Source organism: Rhinatrema bivittatum, chromosome 2 (assembly GCF_901001135.1).
Source record: "Rhinatrema bivittatum chromosome 2, aRhiBiv1.1, whole genome shotgun sequence".
Lineage (NCBI taxonomy): Eukaryota > Metazoa > Chordata > Amphibia > Gymnophiona > Rhinatrematidae > Rhinatrema > Rhinatrema bivittatum.
Genome location: NC_042616.1, coordinates 512,616,364 through 512,636,579, shown reverse-complemented (window position 1 = coordinate 512,636,579; position 20,216 = coordinate 512,616,364). Strand labels below are relative to the sequence as shown.

The 20,216-nt window shown below is 43.0% G+C and overlaps 1 protein-coding gene across 3 annotated transcripts in view; it reads right to left on the bottom strand.

The window, feature by feature from the left end:
• The window catches only part of KDM1B (lysine demethylase 1B), a 174,385-nt gene that overhangs the window by 58,008 nt on the left and 96,161 nt on the right, over positions 1-20,216 (bottom strand). For all 3 annotated transcript variants that reach the window (XM_029590738.1, XM_029590740.1, XM_029590739.1), the window contains exons 13-15: positions 18,763-18,934; positions 6,536-6,663; positions 5,786-5,917 (exon numbers count right to left, since the gene is read on the bottom strand). In XM_029590738.1, coding sequence (XP_029446598.1) covers positions 5,786-5,917; positions 6,536-6,663; positions 18,763-18,934 — 432 coding nt within the window. The remainder of the gene's footprint in view (positions 1-5,785; positions 5,918-6,535; positions 6,664-18,762; positions 18,935-20,216) is intronic.

Below are 20,216 nucleotides of genomic sequence, written 5' to 3'. Positions count from 1 at the left end.
TCACAGCAAAATCACAAATTTAAGATACTGATGCCAGGTGGGGGGTTTTTTTTAAAAGCATAATTTAAGCATGAAGACTAGAATAGTTCCAGTCTGAAACGGTTTTGCCTTTTTTTTTTTTTTTTAAGCCTTTAGAAAATGTATATTTTTAAATGACTAAGACTGGAATCTTCCCATTTAAAAGGGAAGCTGACTAAGGATGTCTTTCTGTTCCATATTTCCCACATGAATAATCATACGACTCATAGTTTGAAGAAAGACACTTGCTTTATTGCTTGAAAGCGTAAAACAAGAGCTGTACGGTGTGGGTGGCTGTCCCTTGGGAGGACAGAACCTGAAGGAAGGGTGTCATTTTGCCTTCTGATAGGAATATGGTTTGCTTATTTAATGGTTGGGAGCATCACTTTCACTTTTAGTAAAAGTGAAAATTGCTGCAAGTCTGAAAGCAAAGTGCTTCTTTGAGAGTGTAATGTGTATGTGAGACAGGGAGGGTGCTTCTGTATGTTTGTGGTGTATATGTGAGACAGGGAGGGTGCTTCTGTATGTTTGTGGTGTATATGTGAGACAGGGAGGGTACTTCTGTATGTGTGTGGTGTATATGTGAGTCAGGGAGGGTGCTTGTGTGTGTCAATGTGTGTGTGAGAGAGAGATGGAGCATGTTTTTGGCTGGCTTGTGGCTATGAGAGAGGGCATGTGTGTGATTGAGCCTGTTTGTAAGTGAGATAGAACGTGTATGTGATTTGAGAGCTTGTGTGTAAGTGAAATAGAGAGAGCATGTGTGTGTGTGATTGAAAACCTGTGTGTAAGTAAGAGAGAGCGAGAGCATTGTGTGATTGACAGAGAGAGAGTGAGAGAGTGAGGGAAGAGACTGGTTGTGGTCCCTAAGGAAGAGGACTGTGAGGACAGCTTCAGCAGCTACTGATGCTTCTGGTGGCCTGCAAGGGAAAGGAGTAGGAAGACTGCTGGAAAGGGTAAGTAAAGGTGGCTTTTGAGCAGTGGAATCCTCAAGAAAGTTAGTTAAATCTCCTTGGAACATTTGATCAACTGGTTGCAATATCTGATTCTTTGGTTTAGTGTCTAATATGTGAAATATATCCAGGTTCTGTATTAAGCCCTGTTTGATTAATGGAATATTTAACCTAAAAATCTCCCTTAAATTCTGATAACCATCACATCTCTCAAGGTTGTATTGAATAGGATATGGTTTAGAGTATAATGAATTACATTTGTGTTTTAATTTTGGAAAGTAAGGTTGTTTGTTTATTCTCAAACCATGATATATTTGTGTTCTGTAAATCATTTATGTGATTTATTAAAAAATTGATAAATAAAGAATTAAAAAAAAAAAAAGGTGGCTTTTTAAGTTCATTTTTCTTGATTGACTACCATTTTAATTATTGGATAGTATGTGATGTGTCTGCTGTTTGAAATATTTTGTTTGGTAAAGCTTTCAAAATTTGCATGAGTCTTTAATTATTGGATATTTTATTCATCAGCTGTTTTGAAATTATTTTATTTGTATGATTTTATAATTATGATTAATGATTTATATATCTTGATTTTATTGATTTGTTTCACGAGGAATGGTGAAATTTTTGGTTTTCCATTGTTACACTGTATAGAGTCTGGCGTGATGCATTTTACAGTTCAGTTTTTGTCTGCACATTTCTATTTATACTTTATCTGGCTTTATTCTGTATTTGGTGAGTGTCTGTCTCTGCTCTCTGTGTGTGACCATGATGAGAGATTCTGCTAGCATATAGTGTCTGTATAGGGATCTATAGCAATCTGGTTTGTTTTGTTTCCTCAGTAGGTGGTGTATTGGTATTCTAGGACCCAGTGTAATATTTACCCTTGCTTTTTCACAAGTAGGGTTATTGTTGTTTGAGTTCTTGGTGTTATTACTGTTATGTTACGATGGGATTGTAGTACAGATTTTGAATGTCTTTTTTGCGGGGTTGTGTGTTAGTTCACAATGTGCCTGGCGATGGAAGGTGTTTGTGCTGCTGTTACTGTGAGGTGACACCAGAATTTGAAAATATCTTTTAGTATGATGAGCTGTAAGGGAAACATCCAAGCTCCATTGTTTGGGGGAATTTCAGTGGATGCACAGAGTTACAGAATTGGAGGTGCAGGATTTATATTGACATTCTGTCCCTTCCTATATATTCCAGACTTCACTCTCATAGCCATATAGAATTAGTTGAATGAGGCTATCAAATAATTTTATAGTGTGAAATTGGCCAGCTTTTTAAAATTACACAGAAGACCCTTTGGACTTTTTTATTAACACTTTTTTTTTTATAACCAATTTTAAAGCAGGATCCATGCTATAGCAGTGGGTGTGATGAAGAAATGTCATTTTGGCTCCCCCCCCCCCCCCAACAATTCTTCTGTCTAGAGACACCACTATTTTCTGTGACCTTAAGCATTAGTACAAGAAGGATTAAGGGGGGGATGCTGGAGAGGCACACAAATGCATTGGCCCCCAGGCACCGGAGACCCTTGGTGTGCCACTGGGTGCGAGCCATATGGGGCTGCAAGCAGTAGCAAAGAGGAGTGGTGGGCCGTGAGCAGTGCCCCACCTGCTCGTGACCCAGAAAACCACACAGTGGGCTGGCGTGATCGAGAATGAGGTAGAGGTTGATGCCAAGACCAGGGGGTGGTGGTGTACCCGTGGGGGGGGGGGGGGGGGTGCGCAAGGGAGAAGGCTCGCCTAGGGCGCCAAATCCCCTTGCACCGGCCCTGCTTCCGGATGGTGGAGTGCGCTGCAGCAACAGGGCTGACTGCCCAAAGTTAGAGAGGGAGTCCTAGCCACCACAGAAGAGGAACGTTTGTAGGTGAGATTGAAGGCACATATGTAACATTGACCCCAAAGTCTATGCCCCTTCCCTAGGATCACTGATGAGCTGGCTGGGTTACAGAGAAATAAGAAAGTGAGGCCCAATCAAGTGGCAATGAAGCAAGGCCAATAGTGCCTCAGTTCTGGATTCTCTGAAGTCCTGGTCATAAATGGCAGTGAGCAAGATTGGGGCAGGTTCTGTGTAGACATGCAAATTTAAAAAATAAATTAAAATAAGAGTTTGCAAATGAGCTCACAAGAAGTTTGCTGGTTTGCCAAATTAGTTCCATGAGGGTTGTTGTTTTTTTGTAAAAATCTGATTTAGAGTTTCACAAATCAAATACACATTAGATTTCAAGTAAATTTGCAAAAATTCACAGCAGACAAATCCATTGAAGATTTCTGCCAACTGGTAAAATCACAATGAATCTCAGCAAATCTGCTCAGATTTTCCCCAGCGACTCTGGGAAAAATCCAAAACTTCTGCTGAACTCAAACTAGGCTAAAATTCACCTGGTTTGAAGTGTTTGCATATTTATTTTAATTTCTTTTAGGAAAATTTGTAGTTTGCCAATCCAAATTACTCACTCATATCTTGAAAGCTCAAGTGTGAGGAAAGATAATAAATGAGCAATAAAAAAATCCCATGTAGCTCATGAATTATTATAATCACTCTTAAAAAGACAAGCACTAGTATAAATTACTAAAACATATCTAAGTAGTGCTCATAAAGGGGACATCATAGAAGGAAAAAAATCTTTGGAAAATCCTCTTCCAGAGAAAAACCTCAGCAATGTGTACTCGCAGTCCCAAATGTGTGCTAAAAAGTCTGTGAAAATCCACTATTTTTATATGTGAAACCCCTTTGAAAAATAATTACATTATTAGAAAATATAATTACGTAAGACTTATCTAATTCACTCTCATGTATTTCTAATGCCTTCATGGAATACAAATCCATACTTGCTTGGTTTTTTTTTTTTTTAATTGATATTCACTAACAAAAAAGGCTTGATTAATTAAATAAGCATTGATACTCAAATATCAATCCTAGAGAATTAGGCCCAGGAGCACTATTTATTTCACTTGCCCAGTATAGCTCTGACCAAAAGTACATTCACCTGTTCTGAGGTTCTTCATCTATTTAGAAATGTTCTGAGGTTGATATCCAAAAGCCATTTAGACGGAAAACTGAAAAGTTATCCGTCTAAATGGCGATATCCAGTGCCATATGGGGTGGGCCAGAGGAAGGTGGGAGGTGTTTCTGGGAGACGTGAGTTAGCCACATAAGTTAGCCGGATATACTTACATAAGAACATAAGAAATTGCCATGCTGGGTCAGACCAAGGGTCCATCAAGCCCAGCATCCTGTTTCCAACAGAGGCCAAAACCAGGCCACAAGAACCTGGCAATTACCCAAATACTAAGAAGAACCCATGCTACTGATGCAATTAATAGCAGTGGCTATTCCCTAAGTAAAATTGATTAATAGCCATTAATGGACTTCTCCTCCAAGAACTTATCCAAACCTTTTTTGAACCCAGCTACACTAACTGCACTAACCACATCCTCTGGCAACAAATTCTAGAGCTTTATTGTGCATTGAGTGAAAAAGAATTTTCTCCGATTAGTCTTAAATGTGCTACTTGCTAACTTCATGGAATGCCCCCTAGTCCTATTATTCGAAAGTGTAAATAACCGAGTCACATCTACTCGTTCAAGACCTCTCATGATCTTAAAGACCTCTATCATATCCCCCCTCAGCAGTCTCTTATCCGATTAACTTTAAGATAGCTGGGTATATTCAGCTGGCTAACTTTACACAGCCCTATGGTGCAACCAGATTTAACTACATAAGTTATGCTGCGTTGCTGAATATCCCGGTTAAGTAGCCAGATATGTATAGCCAGCTAACTTATGGGCCGATACAGTAAAGTCCGCGGGAGAGCGGACAAACGCCCACTCTCCCGGCGCACGCACCGGCCCTTCGCCGGTGTGCGTGATTCTCTATTTAAATTAGGTGACGCGGTAGATCCAGGTAAAAGGAGGCGCTAGGGACACTAGCTCTTCCCTAGCACCTCCTTTTTGACAGGAGCTGCGGCTGTCAGCGGGTTTGACAGCCGACGCTCAATTTTGCTGGCGTCTGTTCTCGAGCCCGCTGACCGCCACGGGCTCGGAAACCGGACGCCGGCAAAATTGAGCATCCGGTTTTCGGCCCGACAGCCGCGGGCCGAATTCAATTTTTTTTTTTTTTTTTTTTTAACTTTTTTTACTTTTCGGGACCTCAGACTTAATATCGCTATGATATTAAGTCGGAGGGTGCACAGAAAAGCAGTTTTTACTGCTTTTCTGTGCAGTTTCCCAGCGCTAATTTCTGAAAGTAAAATGTGCGGCTTGGCTGCACATTTTACTTTCTATATCCCGCGCGCATACCTAATAGGGCCATCAACATGCATTTGCATGTTGATGGTGCTATTAGGTGCTGCGGGTTGGACGTGCGTTTTCCTCCCTTTACTGAATAAGGGGTAAGGGAAAACGCGCGTCCAAGAGCAGGCTAACAGCGCGCTCCATTAGAGCGCACTGTACTGTATCGGCCTGTTAACTAGCCACTCCACAGCTGCACATCGGCCCCTTTGTAGTCTAAACCTTTGCTGAGCATTACCGTAAGATGCAAATCAAATCCCAGTGATGGTGTTAGCATTCTACCCTGCTCATTATCTCATTTTGCTGTGCTGTAAATTGTCTGACTCTGCATCATATCCATTGATAAAACACCTCTGAAACATCAACAAAACATTTCTCCCCATAGAAACAGAGTCAACTCCTTTGAAAATAAGACAAAACTGATAAAACCCCACCAACTTCACACTATTTATTCTATCTTACCAAATAAACATTAAAAAAAATGCAACCTGCACGTTAAACATCTGTTGTGAGACTCACTGGAGATTTCATCCGGATGTCCAGTCCTTCAGCCAGCTTGTCAGTTATGGTAGAATATCCTGCAGTTAGAAGGGTGTGATCTCCCGCAAACTGAGCAAAAAACTCATTGTGGTCCCAAGAACGAGCAGACACCTGTGAACAAAACCCAGGACATCCCATATACTATACGTAAATTGTAAACGATATACCAGAGAGGAAAATGAAATGAGGTACCATGGATAGGAAAAAAAACAGTGTAAGACCCATGAGCCTCACAGTTTGACTTCCAGTGAAGAACAATTCAAAGCAGCCATAGATGAGCTTTTCCCTTACAACTTGCTTGAACACATTATAAAGAAACCATAAGCACACCCCCCCTCCACACCCTCTCTCTCTCCCTTGAGCAATGGGCCCTTGTATCCATTTAAGAGCGACATAAAATGTCCATGAGATATCTAGATGACCAGTATTAAACAATTCACACTTTTCAACAAACAAAATTCTGTGAGGCAGAAAAAAAATATATATATATGTGTAAAGCTCTATCAGAAAAAATAAATTGTATCTATACACACATGCAAGTATATTCAAATGTATGAGAAAGAGAAAGAAACTGATCCCCCTTGCTTTTGCTCTATCTAGCAAAAGACACAAATATCCCTTTGGAATGAAATGTAAATTAAACTGTTAGAAAATCCATTTGAATGTAACCAAACCAAAGAAAGTGGACATAATGAGCACATGTTCCTTTTGTGTGTAAGGGAAGCTTACCTGATAAAGGCTGCTGCCACAGGCATACTCTAGATTACTTAAATGAAACTGTAACACCTGCTCTTCTAGTTCAGTGAACTGGATACCTGATTCTTTAACAAAGGCTTTGTAGATTTCCTGTATTTTTTCTGTTAAAAAAAAATAGGTACAGAAATCTCTCAGGATTATAGACAATTTACTAAAAAGACTCTCTCCACCAGTAGTATCACAAATGCCTAGAAACACTTGCAGCAAGGGGGTGTGGATGTCACTGAACAGGTACTTCATCGTCTGCACATTAGATTTTTAGCACACTCCTCTCCTCGTTTTCATTTTACAGATCCTTATACTATTTTACTGTTACACCTGGGAGCTGTGCCTTCCTCATTTTTTAACACATTAACCCCTGCCATCTTAGTTTGGACCTCAGGATGTACCACCACCTGGTCTTGCAGGTTCAACCGATAAAACTGCAGATCTCACTGGATTTTCGCTCATTATGGGACCTGGTTCTGATACTTCCCCTGACGCCTTTGTCTCTTTCAGTAGTAACATATGCTCCACATGACCTTTGTAGCAGTTTCCCCTTCAAAGTGAAGGCAAAAAGTTCTCTGCTGGATTAAAGCAGGTGTTTCACTGAACCCAAAACAGAGATTAATGCAGTGCTTCCCAGACCTGCCCTAGTGACTCCACAGTCAGTTGGCTTTTTGGGATATCGACAATGAATATGCATGAGATAAACTTGCATACAGTGGAGAACGGGTTTATGATTTATTATATTTGCTATAATACAGCATGAACCAATGACAGCAATTTACATAATAAATATATAATGTTAAAACAGACAAAAAAAAAGCCACAGAAAGTGCCAGGCTGGGTCAGATCAAGGTCCATCGAGCTGTAACACCCTTACCTTCCAGCATGCCCAGATAGCATCCTACACCGTGCAGCATCCTACTTCCTGCCACCAGGATTACCTCTTATAGGCCCTGCTACCAGGACTTCCGGACGTGCTGGCTAAAGACATCACTTCCTATCAACCTAATAAATGAAGGTTGACCGACGTGCCGCAAATGCGCAGTACAGAGCAGCTCTACTGCGCATGTGCGGGCGAGCACGTCGGTCTTAGGCAGCGTCAGGAAAAAAAACATGGCGGCAGCGGCAGCGGCCAGTAGTAAGGGAGGGAGGAGAGAGAGAGAGGGAGGGAGGAGAGAGAGAGAGGGAGGGACGGACTGAGTGAGAGGGACGGAGTGAGAGGGAGGGAGGGAGTGGGAGGGACGGAGGGAGTGACTGAGTGACAGGGAGGGACTGAGTGGGAGGGAGGGAGGGACTGAGTGAGAGGGAGGGAGGGATTGAGTGAGGGGGAGGGACTGGGAGGGAGGGACTGAGTGAGAGGGAGGGAGGGGGAGGGACTTAGTGAGAGGGAGGGAGGAGTGGGTGAGTGTGTGGGAGGGAGGTAGGGGGTGGGGAAGAGTGAGGGGAGAGGGAGAATGAGGGAGAGGTGAGAGACAGGGATGTGAGTAAGTGGAAGGGGGAGAGGGAGAATGAGGAGAGGTGAGAGACAGGGATGTGAGTAAGTGGAAGGGGGAGAGGGAGAATGAGGGAGAGGTGAGAGACAGGGATGTGAGTAAGTGGAAGGGGGAGAGGGAGAAGGAGAATGAGGGAGAGGTGAGAGACAGGGATGTGAGTAAGTGGAAGGGTAAGAAGTTGTGGAGCAGAGAAAAAGGGAGTGGAGGAGGGCTGAGGGGGAGGGGATGGGATTGAGAGAGGGTGGGGAGTGACTGAGGGAAGGGGAGAGAGGTGGGAGTGACTGAGGGAAGGGGAGGGAGGTGAGAGTGAGGGGAAGAAGGCAGTGGGAGACAGAGGGTGAGTAAGACTGAGTGGAGGAAAGGGGAGGAGTGAACGAGGGGAAGGGGGAGAGAGGGAGAAAAAGTGTAGAAGAGTGCTGTGTTAGAAAATGGACTGAAAACAAAATGTAATGTAGCCCGTTTTAACGGGCTTAACGGCTTGTCTTAATATATAAGGAAGTCGTCTGCTACCAGCCAATGCCTCACCAACAGGTGTCCTGCTGTGCACCCTTGCCTTGCCTCCAGTTCCAGCCCTGGTCTCCAATTCCTGCCTTGCCCCCCCTGTTGCACCTTCCTGCCCTGTTTGTTCTATCCGTCAGCCTTTTTGGACTATGTTCTCATTGCTGACTTGGAACAGACTTTGACCTTGCCTGATTCCATTGGAATAGGCTCCTCCTTTCCCAGAATGTTCCTAACAAAAATAAAAACCCTCTTCCCTGCCCCACTGTCTAATCCATGCATTGAGACTCTGGAGCTTGGCCTGCCTCTGAGGTTCTGCATGTGGAATGGAGAGCTTTTCTGAGCATGCAACCCTGGAGGGTTCTGGATTTCAATGGCCTACCTAAGAGCCTAAATTTAGCCTCCAGAACTTCCCTTCTGTACCTTCCTATATCATTGCTACCCAATTTACCATGATAGCCAGCTCCTCCTCGGTGCTCTGTAAAATCTTATGCATATTGTGGATGTCCTGAAAACTTCACTGGCTGTGTAGTCACCAGGACAAGTTTAAGAATTTCTAGATTTAAAAGGAAGTAAATGATAATTATGGTGGGCAAGAAGATAGCTGGAAGCAAAAGCTGCTTCCTTGAGAAAACTGTTTTTCCCAATGGTACCAGTGAATAAAAATTAAAGTGCAGAGTTACAGAACTTCCAGTGGTTTGTTCAGTTTTTCATGAGTTCCAAGCAATTTGGAAAGGCCTTATTTCAAAGTATCTGTCATGTTAGAAATCAGAGTAATTGTTCCAATTCCTGGTCAAGAAAGGTTCAAGGAGATGTATTCTTTTTTATAGTCTCAGATCTGGGGTTTTCTACTTGCACTGAACCTGAAAAATCTAAATAGGCTTATATTTTTAAAAGCATTAAGATGGATAAAAAAGTATTTATATTGTTTCCTTCCATGAAACATAATACCAAACATTTTGGACAAAATTCAATCACATGCTGGAGGGACTCAATTTAACATCATTATGTTAGCCAAAAAGATTTTGGTTCCAGAGATTAGTGGAACTTTCAACAGCCTAATTTGTAAGTCTTCCCATGCCAGAAGACATGCTCAGTAAAGGACCAGGCTATCTAAAGTTAATAGCCTAGAAGTTTCAAGGATACTATTAAGAAAGAAGGGGTACCATAACTAGTTTGTGCAACATTTGCTGAAAGCACTTTTTCTAGAAAAGATTCCACATACATATGACATATTGCTTTAAGATTTGTAACAAAAGATCCTCTCAATATGTCAGTTATGAAAGTACTAGAATCTTTGACTAAAATGGTCTAATGATGGGACTGCAGATGATTATACTTAAAATACAAATTGCAGCAATTTTTGCCCTACCATAGACTATTTTTTGTAAAGCAACCATTGCATCCTGACATCATTAGATTTAATGAGATTGCTAAACTATCCGGACCAAGCCTGGTTATGCCCATTCCTTCCCTTTTGGATTCTGAATTTAGCATTAAACACTAGAGAACTGCATTTGTTTTGTTTCACTGATTTTTGCACATATTTTTTGATGCATGCAAAATCATATTTACACATACAAAATTGATTTTAAGCATGTATGCAAATGTATGTGTGTGTGTGTGTGTAACGAAACAAAACATTAAATATCGCAAAACACACACAAAAAGCAAAATGGATTCAATTTTTTCAATGCACAACCCTAAAAACACCTTGATGAGTCTCCCAATTAACTCATCACACTTTATATCAACATCATATTTTCACACCAGCAAGAACATTATTCTCCATTTGTTTTGACATCAATGCATTTGAATAGACAGCATTTGTCTGAAGGCCATTTCAGTCATATCCAATTTTCCATTGATGAGCACCACTGCACACTGCCAGCTACCATTCCTGTGCTGCCCCTTAGTGCTATCCTGCCAGTAGATTTTACAGCTTACTTTCCTGCCTCTGTCTCATATCCAGATACTACTGTGAACTGTTGAGAGAGGTACAACCTGCCATCTTATCCGAAAGAGCACTGTTTATTGCTTCACTTAGATCAGCCAGGCATTATTACAGAAGCAAATCACAAGTCTTCCTTTCCTCAAGGGATGAGTACATTGCAACCCCAACAGGCTCCAGGAGCTCAGATCAGAGTCAGAAACTGAATTTTGGTTCCCCACTTAGTAGTATATGGCTCTATATCTGGGCCATTAGGCCAGGCAACAAACACAAAGTTATACGAGTAAATTATGTTTAAAAAAAAGAGAGTCTAAAATAATCTTGCTCATTTGTACCCAAGCAACAATTCTTACAAAAATATTGTTACTCTTATTTTTTTTTTAAACAAACTTCTTTAACTTCTAAACAGAAAACACTAGTTATATAAGACCATAACAATGCAATAAATGATAACAATGCCTCAAGTAACCAATCCTGGGATCCAAGTCAGTCATATGTATCAGTTCATAACTGGAGCAGGTGCTAGGCATTCTTCTGGGGAAAAAAATATTTTGATGCTTCAGACTTTACTCTCAGCATCGGTACCTGTTCTCTCATCTTTGGTCAAATCAGAGTGAAACTTTTATTCCATTAGAAAAATATGCAGTTCCCTTCCCAGATTGTTTTCAATTTGCAGTCTCACTTCTCCTGGATTAGCCAACAGGGGCTCATGTTCTGTAAACAGCAAGTATGAGGAGAAGAGCCAGGGATACTTCAGATTCACTGGGCAACAACAGAGAAAGTAGCATAGCAGCACCATAGAAACGACGGCAGAAGAAGACCAAACGGCCCATCCAATCTGCCCAGCAAGCTTCACACTTTTTTTTTCTCATACTTATCTGTTTCTCTTGGCTCTTAGTAACTTTTTGGTTCTATTTCCCTTCCACCCCCACCATTAATGTAGAGAGCAGTGTTGGATCTGCATCTAAGTGAAATATCTAGCTTAATTAGTTAGGGGTAGTAACCACCGCAATAAGCAAGCTACACCCATATTTATTTGTTTACCCAGACTATGTAATTCAGTCCTTGTTGGTTGTTGTCTGTATATAGATCCACTTTTGTTCATTCCCCCTGCCGTTGAAGCAGAGAGCTATGCTGGATGTGTGTGAAGTATTGATCTTTCTCCCCCTGCTGTTGAAGCAGAGAGCTATGCTGGATATGCGTGAAGTATCGGTCTTTCTCCTAGACCTTAGTAATGGGGAACATAGAAAGCAGAGTTGCTTACCTGTATCAAGTGTTCTCCAAAGACAGCAGGATTTCTGTCCTCAAACATGAGTAACATCATCGGATGGAGCCCAGCATAGAAAACTTATGTTAAAATGTCTAGAACCTTGACCGAGCCTCACTGAGCATGCTCACACATGCAATATGCCACACATCCGCATGGAGTCCCCTCAGACTTATATCATAGAATTCGGAATAATAATAAAATAAAATGAAAAAACCCACATGTTGAAAACCCAACTCCATGGGGTGGTGGGCATGGTGTTTTTGCACCATTGTTTCTTGTAAACCGATATGATATGATTGGTATCATGAATGTCGGTATAAAAAAGCCCTAAATAAATAAATATAAATAAATTTCGTGAGGACTGCCATGCTGCTGTACTCCAAGAACACCTGTTACATGTGAGCAACTCTGCTTTCTCAGAGGACAAGCACGATGGCAGTCTTCACTCATGGGTGAATCCCTAGCTATAGACCACGCCAACATAAAAGGGGACCAACAAAAAACCAAAACAAATGCCACTGGGCAACAACAAACTAGTTCTGTTGGTAATGGGGAGGAGGGGCAGCATGAACAAAAACAATGGGCACTAGGTGGGAACAGAGTTGGATTCTATACCTCAAACAAATTCCAAAAGACAGATTGGCCAAACCTGCTGTCACATCAACTGTCCTTATCCAAACAATAATGTGATGTAAATGCATGTAGAGAATTCCATGTTGCAGCTCTGCAGATCTCCTCTATGGGAGCTACTCGAAAATGGGCCACCGATGCTGCCATGGCTCGAACAGAGTGAGCCTTGACATGACCTCTAAGATGCAAATTCACCTGGGTATATAACAGGAGGCGATGCAGTCTGCTAGCCAATTAGAAAGCATCTGCTTGGCAATGGCGATACCCAACTTATTCCTATCAAAAGAAACCAAATGTCTATGGAATTCTGCCTGCTCCAGATAGAAGGCTAAGGCTCTTTTCCAGTCCAAACTGTGCAGGGCTTGTTTGCCTTGGTGCAAAGGGGACTGGGAAAGATTGCTGGCAGGACGATAAACTGCTTAAGATGGAAATCTGACAGCACCTTAGGCAGGAAGTTAGGCTGCATACTTAAGACCATCCTGTCATGAAAAATCCTAGTGTAAGGTGAATAAGTCGATAAGGCCTGGAACATGCTGGCCCTGTGTGCTGAAGTGACTGCCACCAAAAATATGACCTTCCAGTGCTGCAACTGGAACTGGAGGTGGAACAGCTGGACTGTGCGATGGAAAGGCATCCATGCGCTGAGATAGGTTTTGCACTGAAGTGGTAAGTTGCAGGACTTGCAAGACCAAACTTTATAAAAGCTGAAGTGCCGGCGAGTCAGAGGAGGTCATGGTCTTCACAATCTGTCTTGCCAGAGCATAGCAAGCCCTTGTTCTGCTGTTAAATTTGCGCTTCTTATCTTGTGCTCATACAAGATAGGCCTTAACAGGTGGCAGATGGCACACCACAGCAGCAGGTCTTCTACCTAGCCAGCCATCTTCCCCTCGGGTTGCATCCCCAAGTTTTGGCAGCTGGCAGGACTTACAGCTGAAGAAGGAAGACGGAAGAGGAGTCAAGATCCAGTCCACAGTCGGCAGTGAAGAGACAATCCAAGGATCAAGACAACACAAGGGAGCAGGCAGCAATCAGAAGAAATTCAGGAAAAGAGCAGGAACACAGGACAAAAACTAGGAATGCTGAGCAGTGAGCACTGCGGAACTGCAGGGTATCTGATGCGAAGGCAGTGGGTAGTAGTTCTGACATAGGAGGTACCATCCCTGATTGACGACATACCACATTGCTACTTGGTTGTCTGTCTATATCAGTACAATTTTGTTAGGCAGCTGATCTCTGAAAGCCCACAGCATGCACCTGATCGCCCAGAGCTCCATGAAATTGATTTGATAGAGATTTACCTGAGCGTACCACAGACCCTGGGGGTGCTGAGTCCATGTACATGAGCTCCCCAGCCAAGGGTAGACATTTGTGGTGAGGACAATTTGGATGGGAGGACTTTGAAAGAGCACCCCCCCTTTCAAGATTCAAAAATTTCCCACTACTAGGACAGAGTCCCGGAGAGACTGTGTGATTCGGTTGCGATCCTGGAGGTCTTGAGTGGCTTGTCACTGTGACCTCAAGGTCCATTGTGCCTTTCGCATGTGCAAACATGCCAAGTGAGCGATATGTACCATCGTGGCCATATGGCCCAACAGCTTCAACATAAGCCATGCTGACACCTGCTGGCTCTGTTAAATCCCTGCTATGATGGTCATCAGGTTGATGGCTCGTTCCTGGGGTAGGAAAGCATTGGCCTGAGTTGTGTCTAGCAGGGCTCCAATAAAGTCCAATTGTGGTGATGAGCTGAGATGGGACCTGGGCTAGTGGGCAATGAACCCTTGGGTCTCCAGCAACCAGATGGTTTAGGTCATGGACTCATCGGCCCCGCCCAGAGGTGCTCTTGACCAACTAATCGTCCAGATACGGGAAATCATGAACGCCCAGTCTGCGAAGGTGTGCCGCCGCCACCACAGCTAGGCATTTCATTAAGACACATAGGACTGACTCAAGCCCAAATGGTAGAATGCAATACTGGAAGTGCTGCTTTTCCACCACAAATCTGAGATACTTCGGTGACCTGGGAAGATCTCGATGTGAGTATAAGCATCTTTTAGATCCAGGGAGCATAGCCAGTCCCCTCTTTGCAAGAATGGGATCAAGGTGCCCAGGGAAACCATCTTGAACTTTTCTCTTTTGAAGAATTTGTTCAAGGCCTTTAGGTCCAGGATAGGACAGAGTCCTCCTGTTTTCTATAGTATAGGGAAGTACCAGGAATAAAATCCCCGCTCCTTTTGCCCTGTTGTAACGGGTTGACTGCTCTGGCCATTAAGATGGATGATAGCTCTGCTACTAGTACTTCCTGATGTGCTACCAGGCCCCAGAATAAGTTTGAGAGGCAATCTGGTAGGTTGCCCAATAGATTCAATTTGTACCCCTCACAAACACTGGAAAGAACCCACTGGTCCAAGGTTACACTGAACCACCGGTTTGCAAAGAACTGAAGCCTTTCCCCAATCGGCAGATCCATAGCTCACAGTATGAGGGAATTGGCTATGTTCCCTGCAGCCCAGACAAAAACCCATCCTTGGAGTTGACCGAGGTGCCACCAGGAGCTTAAGGGCCCTCTGTTGCCTGGGACAGCCATGAGAGCCCTGGAGTTTGACGAGTGATGTGGCAGAGGGTATTACCTCTTCGGGTGGAAGAAGGATTTCCTGGGCCCAAACTTCATAAGAACATAAGAAATTGCCATACTGGGTCAAACCAAGGGTCCATCAAGCCCATCAGTCTGTTTCCAACAGTAGCTAAACCAGGATACAAGAACCTGGCAAGTACCCAAATACTAAGAAGATCCCATGCTACTGATGCCAGTAGTAGCAGAGGACATTCCCTAACTCAACTGGATTAATAGCAGTTAATCGACTTCTCCTCCAAGAATTTATCCAAACCTTTTTAAAACCCAGCTACACTAACCACATCTTCTGGCAACAAATTCCAGAACTTAACTGTGCATTGAGTGAAAAATAATTTTCTCCGATTAGTTTTTAAATGTGCTACTTGCTAACTTCATGAAGTGCCCCCTAGTCCTTCTATTATCCGAAAGTGTAAACAACTGATTTACATCTACCCGTTCTAGACCTCTCATGATCTTAAACACCTCTATCATATCCCCCCTCAGCCGTCTCTTCTCCAAGCTGAACAACCTCTTTAGCCTTTCCTCATAGGGGACCTGTTCCATTCCCTTTATCATTTTGATCGCCCTTCACTGTACCTTCTCCAGTGCAACTCTATCGTTTTTGAGATGAGGTGACCAGAACTGTACACAGTTCTCAAGGTGTGGTCTCATCATCGAACGATACAGAGGCATTGTCATTTTCCATTTTATTTACCATTCCCTTCCAAATAATTCCTAAAATTCTGTTTGCTTTTTTGACTGCTGCAGCATACCGAGCTGATGATTTCAATGTATTATCCACTATGATGCCTAGATCTTTTTCCTGCCTTGTGGCTGAGGAAAGTGGGTCCTGAATGCCAGTGGACAGTTGCTGAAGTGTCAAATGATGGTCCCTGGGCCACTGTGTCATTCTCTATCTCTGAAGGCACGTCAGAGAGTCACTCCTGCACCTCCAGTCTGAGATCCAAGTCCCGTAGAATCGCAAGCCTTTTGACACTGATTCTCGCTGCAGAGACCCTCAATGCCATTTCGAAAACATCATAGGTTGAACAGACCCTGTGTTTTCTGAACTCCATATCCTTATGCACAAATAACTGGAAGGTGTCTTGCTCCGCTGAGGCAGTTGCTCAGCAACCTCCTAAACCAGAGTAAGGATGTTGCGCATTTATTGACTCATGTAGAACTGGTAGGCCACTAAGCTGGCAATAAGCATAGCGCCCTGGAACACCTTCCTCCCAAGAGCATCCATCGCTCTCTGATCCTTCCCCATGGGCGCTGAAGAATGGGTCCGAATGTGCCTGGCTTTCTTGAGAGCAGTTTCAATGGTGGGGCAGCTAACGCTTGGCGAATCAAAGAGCCTTTTGGACAAGATAAATCGTGTCCGCTTTCCTGTTCATAGGAGACACTGTGAGGGAGTGTTCCCACATCTTCATCAGCAACTCCACACAGATCTCGTGCACTGGGATTGCCACAATCTCCTTGGAAGGCTCCATATACTAGAGAATATCTAGCTTTTTGTGCCCGGTATCCTCTTCAGTCATCAGCTGAAATGGGATAGCCTTCGCCATCACCCAAACAAAAACTGTGAAGGAGAAGTCCTCCAGCAAGGACTTCCTTCAATTTTCTGGAGGAGATGGTTCTAATGGGAGACCATCTGAAGTATCATTGGAAGCCACAGAGGAGTCATCCCTGCAGGGCTCATAGGTGCTCTCATCTCTGCTGTCAGACTGGTGATGGAGCTCTAGGGACTCTGCCCTCGGCCAGCAGTGTAGGCACCTGTTCGACTGGCCATTTTGGCCTGAGCCCTGGTGCTGCCTCTGGTGTTGAGGGGGCTTCTTCCTCCAAGTGATCGGGGATGACAACCAGATCGGTTGGTGGTAGTGCTGGTGCCCCGCAGGGCATAGATGCCAACCTGGGAACTGACTCTGGGGAATGGGTCAGTAACATGCTGATAAGTGCATGCAGGGATTCAAGCAGGGGCTTGAGAAGCAACGGTGCTAGTGTCTGTATCGTCTGTGCTCTGATGACAAGGTTTTGCATTGTCCTTTCCATGGCCAGTTGCATGCATCTCTCCAGTTCCTCCTTGAAAATCACAGATACCAGGTCAGATTGGGACCCAGGAGGTATTAGCAGATCCTTTTTGGAACAGAGGATCAGTGGTGGGCATAGGGACCGGTAGAGAATGTGATATACCCCTGACATCGATGAAGGACTGGTTTGCCTCTCCATGGGGTCACTTCGGGGCCATTACAGCAGAAGCTGGTGCATCCCCATGCCTGGCACCATGCATTGATGAGGACTGATGCCAATGCTTTTTTGGCTTCTCTCAATGCTCAGATCATTTTTTTCCCCAGTGTTGAGGGGTCAAGGACAATGAACCCAACATCCTTGACCTGGAGGAACCCAATGATGGTCGGTCTCTGGCACACCTCTCAGCTAACTACCTTGACAGAACCGGCAGCCCCACCAATTTTGATAACTCTGTGTGGCTCCGAGGTCCCTCGATGCTGATGCATTCAATGATGATATATCAGTCTTCTTCAGCCCGAAGAGGTGCTCCATCTTATTGAGATGGATCTTTCGTCCCTTTGGGGTCATCTTGGCACACTTGCTACAATCCCGGACATCATGCAATACCCCAAGGCATAGGACACATCTATCATAGAGATCTGGGATAGACATGGCCCTCATAAACCTAAAGCATGGCTTGAAACTAGAAGTGGACATATTGTCGAGAAATAAAAGGGATGCGAGATAGATATCAATGATGGTGGTCGTCGATGGGATTGACAAGAAAAATAACTTATCCAAAAACGGTGAGAAACCTATCTAGGACACTAATGGGAGAATCAAGGGCACCCTGTGTTGATCGTGCGAGGAATGCAAAAAGATATTGCTGAGAAAAATGAAGCGCTTTAAAACTTCCAAACTTCTGAAAAGTTTTGAGGCCCACCCAACTGCAAAATGTGAGGCTCTGCGGTAAGAAGACACTGAGGGGACCCCATGTGATGTGTGGTATATTGTATGCAGGAGCATGCTCAGATTGCTCAAAGTTCTAGAAACTTTGACATAAGTTTTCCTTGCCGGGCTTCATCCGATGATATCACCCAAGTGTGAGGACTGCCATCCTGCTTGTCTTTGGAGAAAGAAGAATGCTTTAAAATTCCACATGGGGAAAAAAAAAAAAATCAGAGTAAGGGCATACACAAATCATCTTCTGGGTATGATGAAAAAAAATTAGACAACTTCTCTGAATGTCTTGAGGGGGTGCTTTTGCTTTAAAGGATTATTTGCAGATTTTTAACAGGTTATATTGTACTGATTTAAGAATTACCCAAAAATGTTGTTGGATGAAAGTTTTGGAGACGAACGAGGTCCTAGGTACTAGGATTCTGCTGTGCTTTAAATGAAAATTCAACCCACTAACTACTGTGGAATTATCCCAAAGTACGGAAAGCAAGTATTAAAACTCATCCTGTATCTATTTCTCCTATACACTGAAAATATTTTTGAAATGATGCGAGTGTCAAGAGTATCACAAATTACATTCAATGCTGGGATCTGTTTGGTCTATATTAGCTATGTTGTCACAAGTGACAATGTGACTGCATAAACCCATCAGAGTGCCAGGGTTGATATTTATGGCTTTTACTAGACACATTTTGTTCCTAGAATTGTAGGACTGTGTCTTGGGCATTTATGAAATATTCCACAGTGAAGGCACCTTTCCTTTTGCAGAGTCAGAACAAGCCAACCTACCTCCCAGAGGGACATCTTGATGCTGAGTCTTATCCTTTCTCCACTCGGCGACAACATCCAGAATTGCATTGAAATGAAAATCCATGCGTTTGTCTATAGTGGGATCAGTAATTCTTCCACCTTCCTGAATTAAGTCACATCTCTCTCTAAGTTTACGCATTTTAATGCCAAGCTTCAAAAGAAAGTTAATTTAAAACGCTTAGTACACAGGATACACTTTAATTTCATAACATTAAAGTAGAATGCAGCAGGTGTTCCAGTTGCTAACATACCTCAGTGACTAATGAACTTTAAAGGAAATACATTCATAATTGAAACACAAAACTCAAGAATACAGAGGATCATTTTCAAAGGCATTTCCACGGGTAAAGCAATGTTTTACCCACAGAAATGGCCGATAATCATGTAAACTTCTGCACATATGTCCTCAATGCACAGAAGTTTACCTGGACTGAACGAAGTTGTTCCCAGGGGCAGGGTTGGGGAGAGGTTTGGATTCATGCGCAAACTTCAGATTTCCAAAAGAATGAGCAAAGGTTTTCCTGCATACATAATAAATGTATGCAAAAATTTTGTAATGTAAATTGTTTGCAGATAGTTTTGGTGAGAGAATTTCCAAAGCGAACATATGCACCTAAATTCATTTGGAAAATTGGTGTAACTTATGCATATTTTTGCTGCCTAATTTAGGTAGGCTGCTGTAAAATTACCCTCAAAATGCATAATTTAAACTTCAATACATCATGTCCTCATTCAAACTGGTGCAGAATGCAGCAGAGCAAATGGTATAAGAAGTTTAAATGATAAACAGCAACAGAAAATGCAAGCAGATAAAAATCACAAGGCCAATGTAGTCTGTCACAAAACTGCAGAGCCAACATCTCAGGCTTTACCCTCAATACTTGCAGCCAAGGATTCTCTGTGAATGTGCTGAGTAAAATCATGTATTTAGTCAAGAGTGTGACAACATTATGTAATAAAATGGTTGAATTAACACAGGTTTGGAACTTAACAGCTATAGCATCAATTATCGAGGCTTCAGCAATAGTTAGTGTCATATAATGCTTCATGAACTCTTTCCTGCCCCAGCCTTTGAAAGCTTGAGATGAAACAATAAGGCCAAATTCAGTGGGCAAGTTATCTGGCTAACTTGTCCCACTGAATATCCCTGATTAAATGTATCTGATTAACAGCAGCCAGAGAACTTTAAACATAACCGACCATATGCAAAAGAAAATCAGGTTATGTATCAAGTTATTTGGCTAGCCAGTTAAATAGCGATGCAAAAGGAGAAAAAAAAAAAAAGGATCATGGGCCTATCGGCCCTAACCAGACCCCTTCCCCATGATCTCCAAAGGTTTGGCGTTGCTGGGCCAAACCTGCCACCCCCTCCTCAAATTGCTGCTAATTTAAAAATAAATAATAGGGCCATGGTCAATGCCTCATCTCCTCCA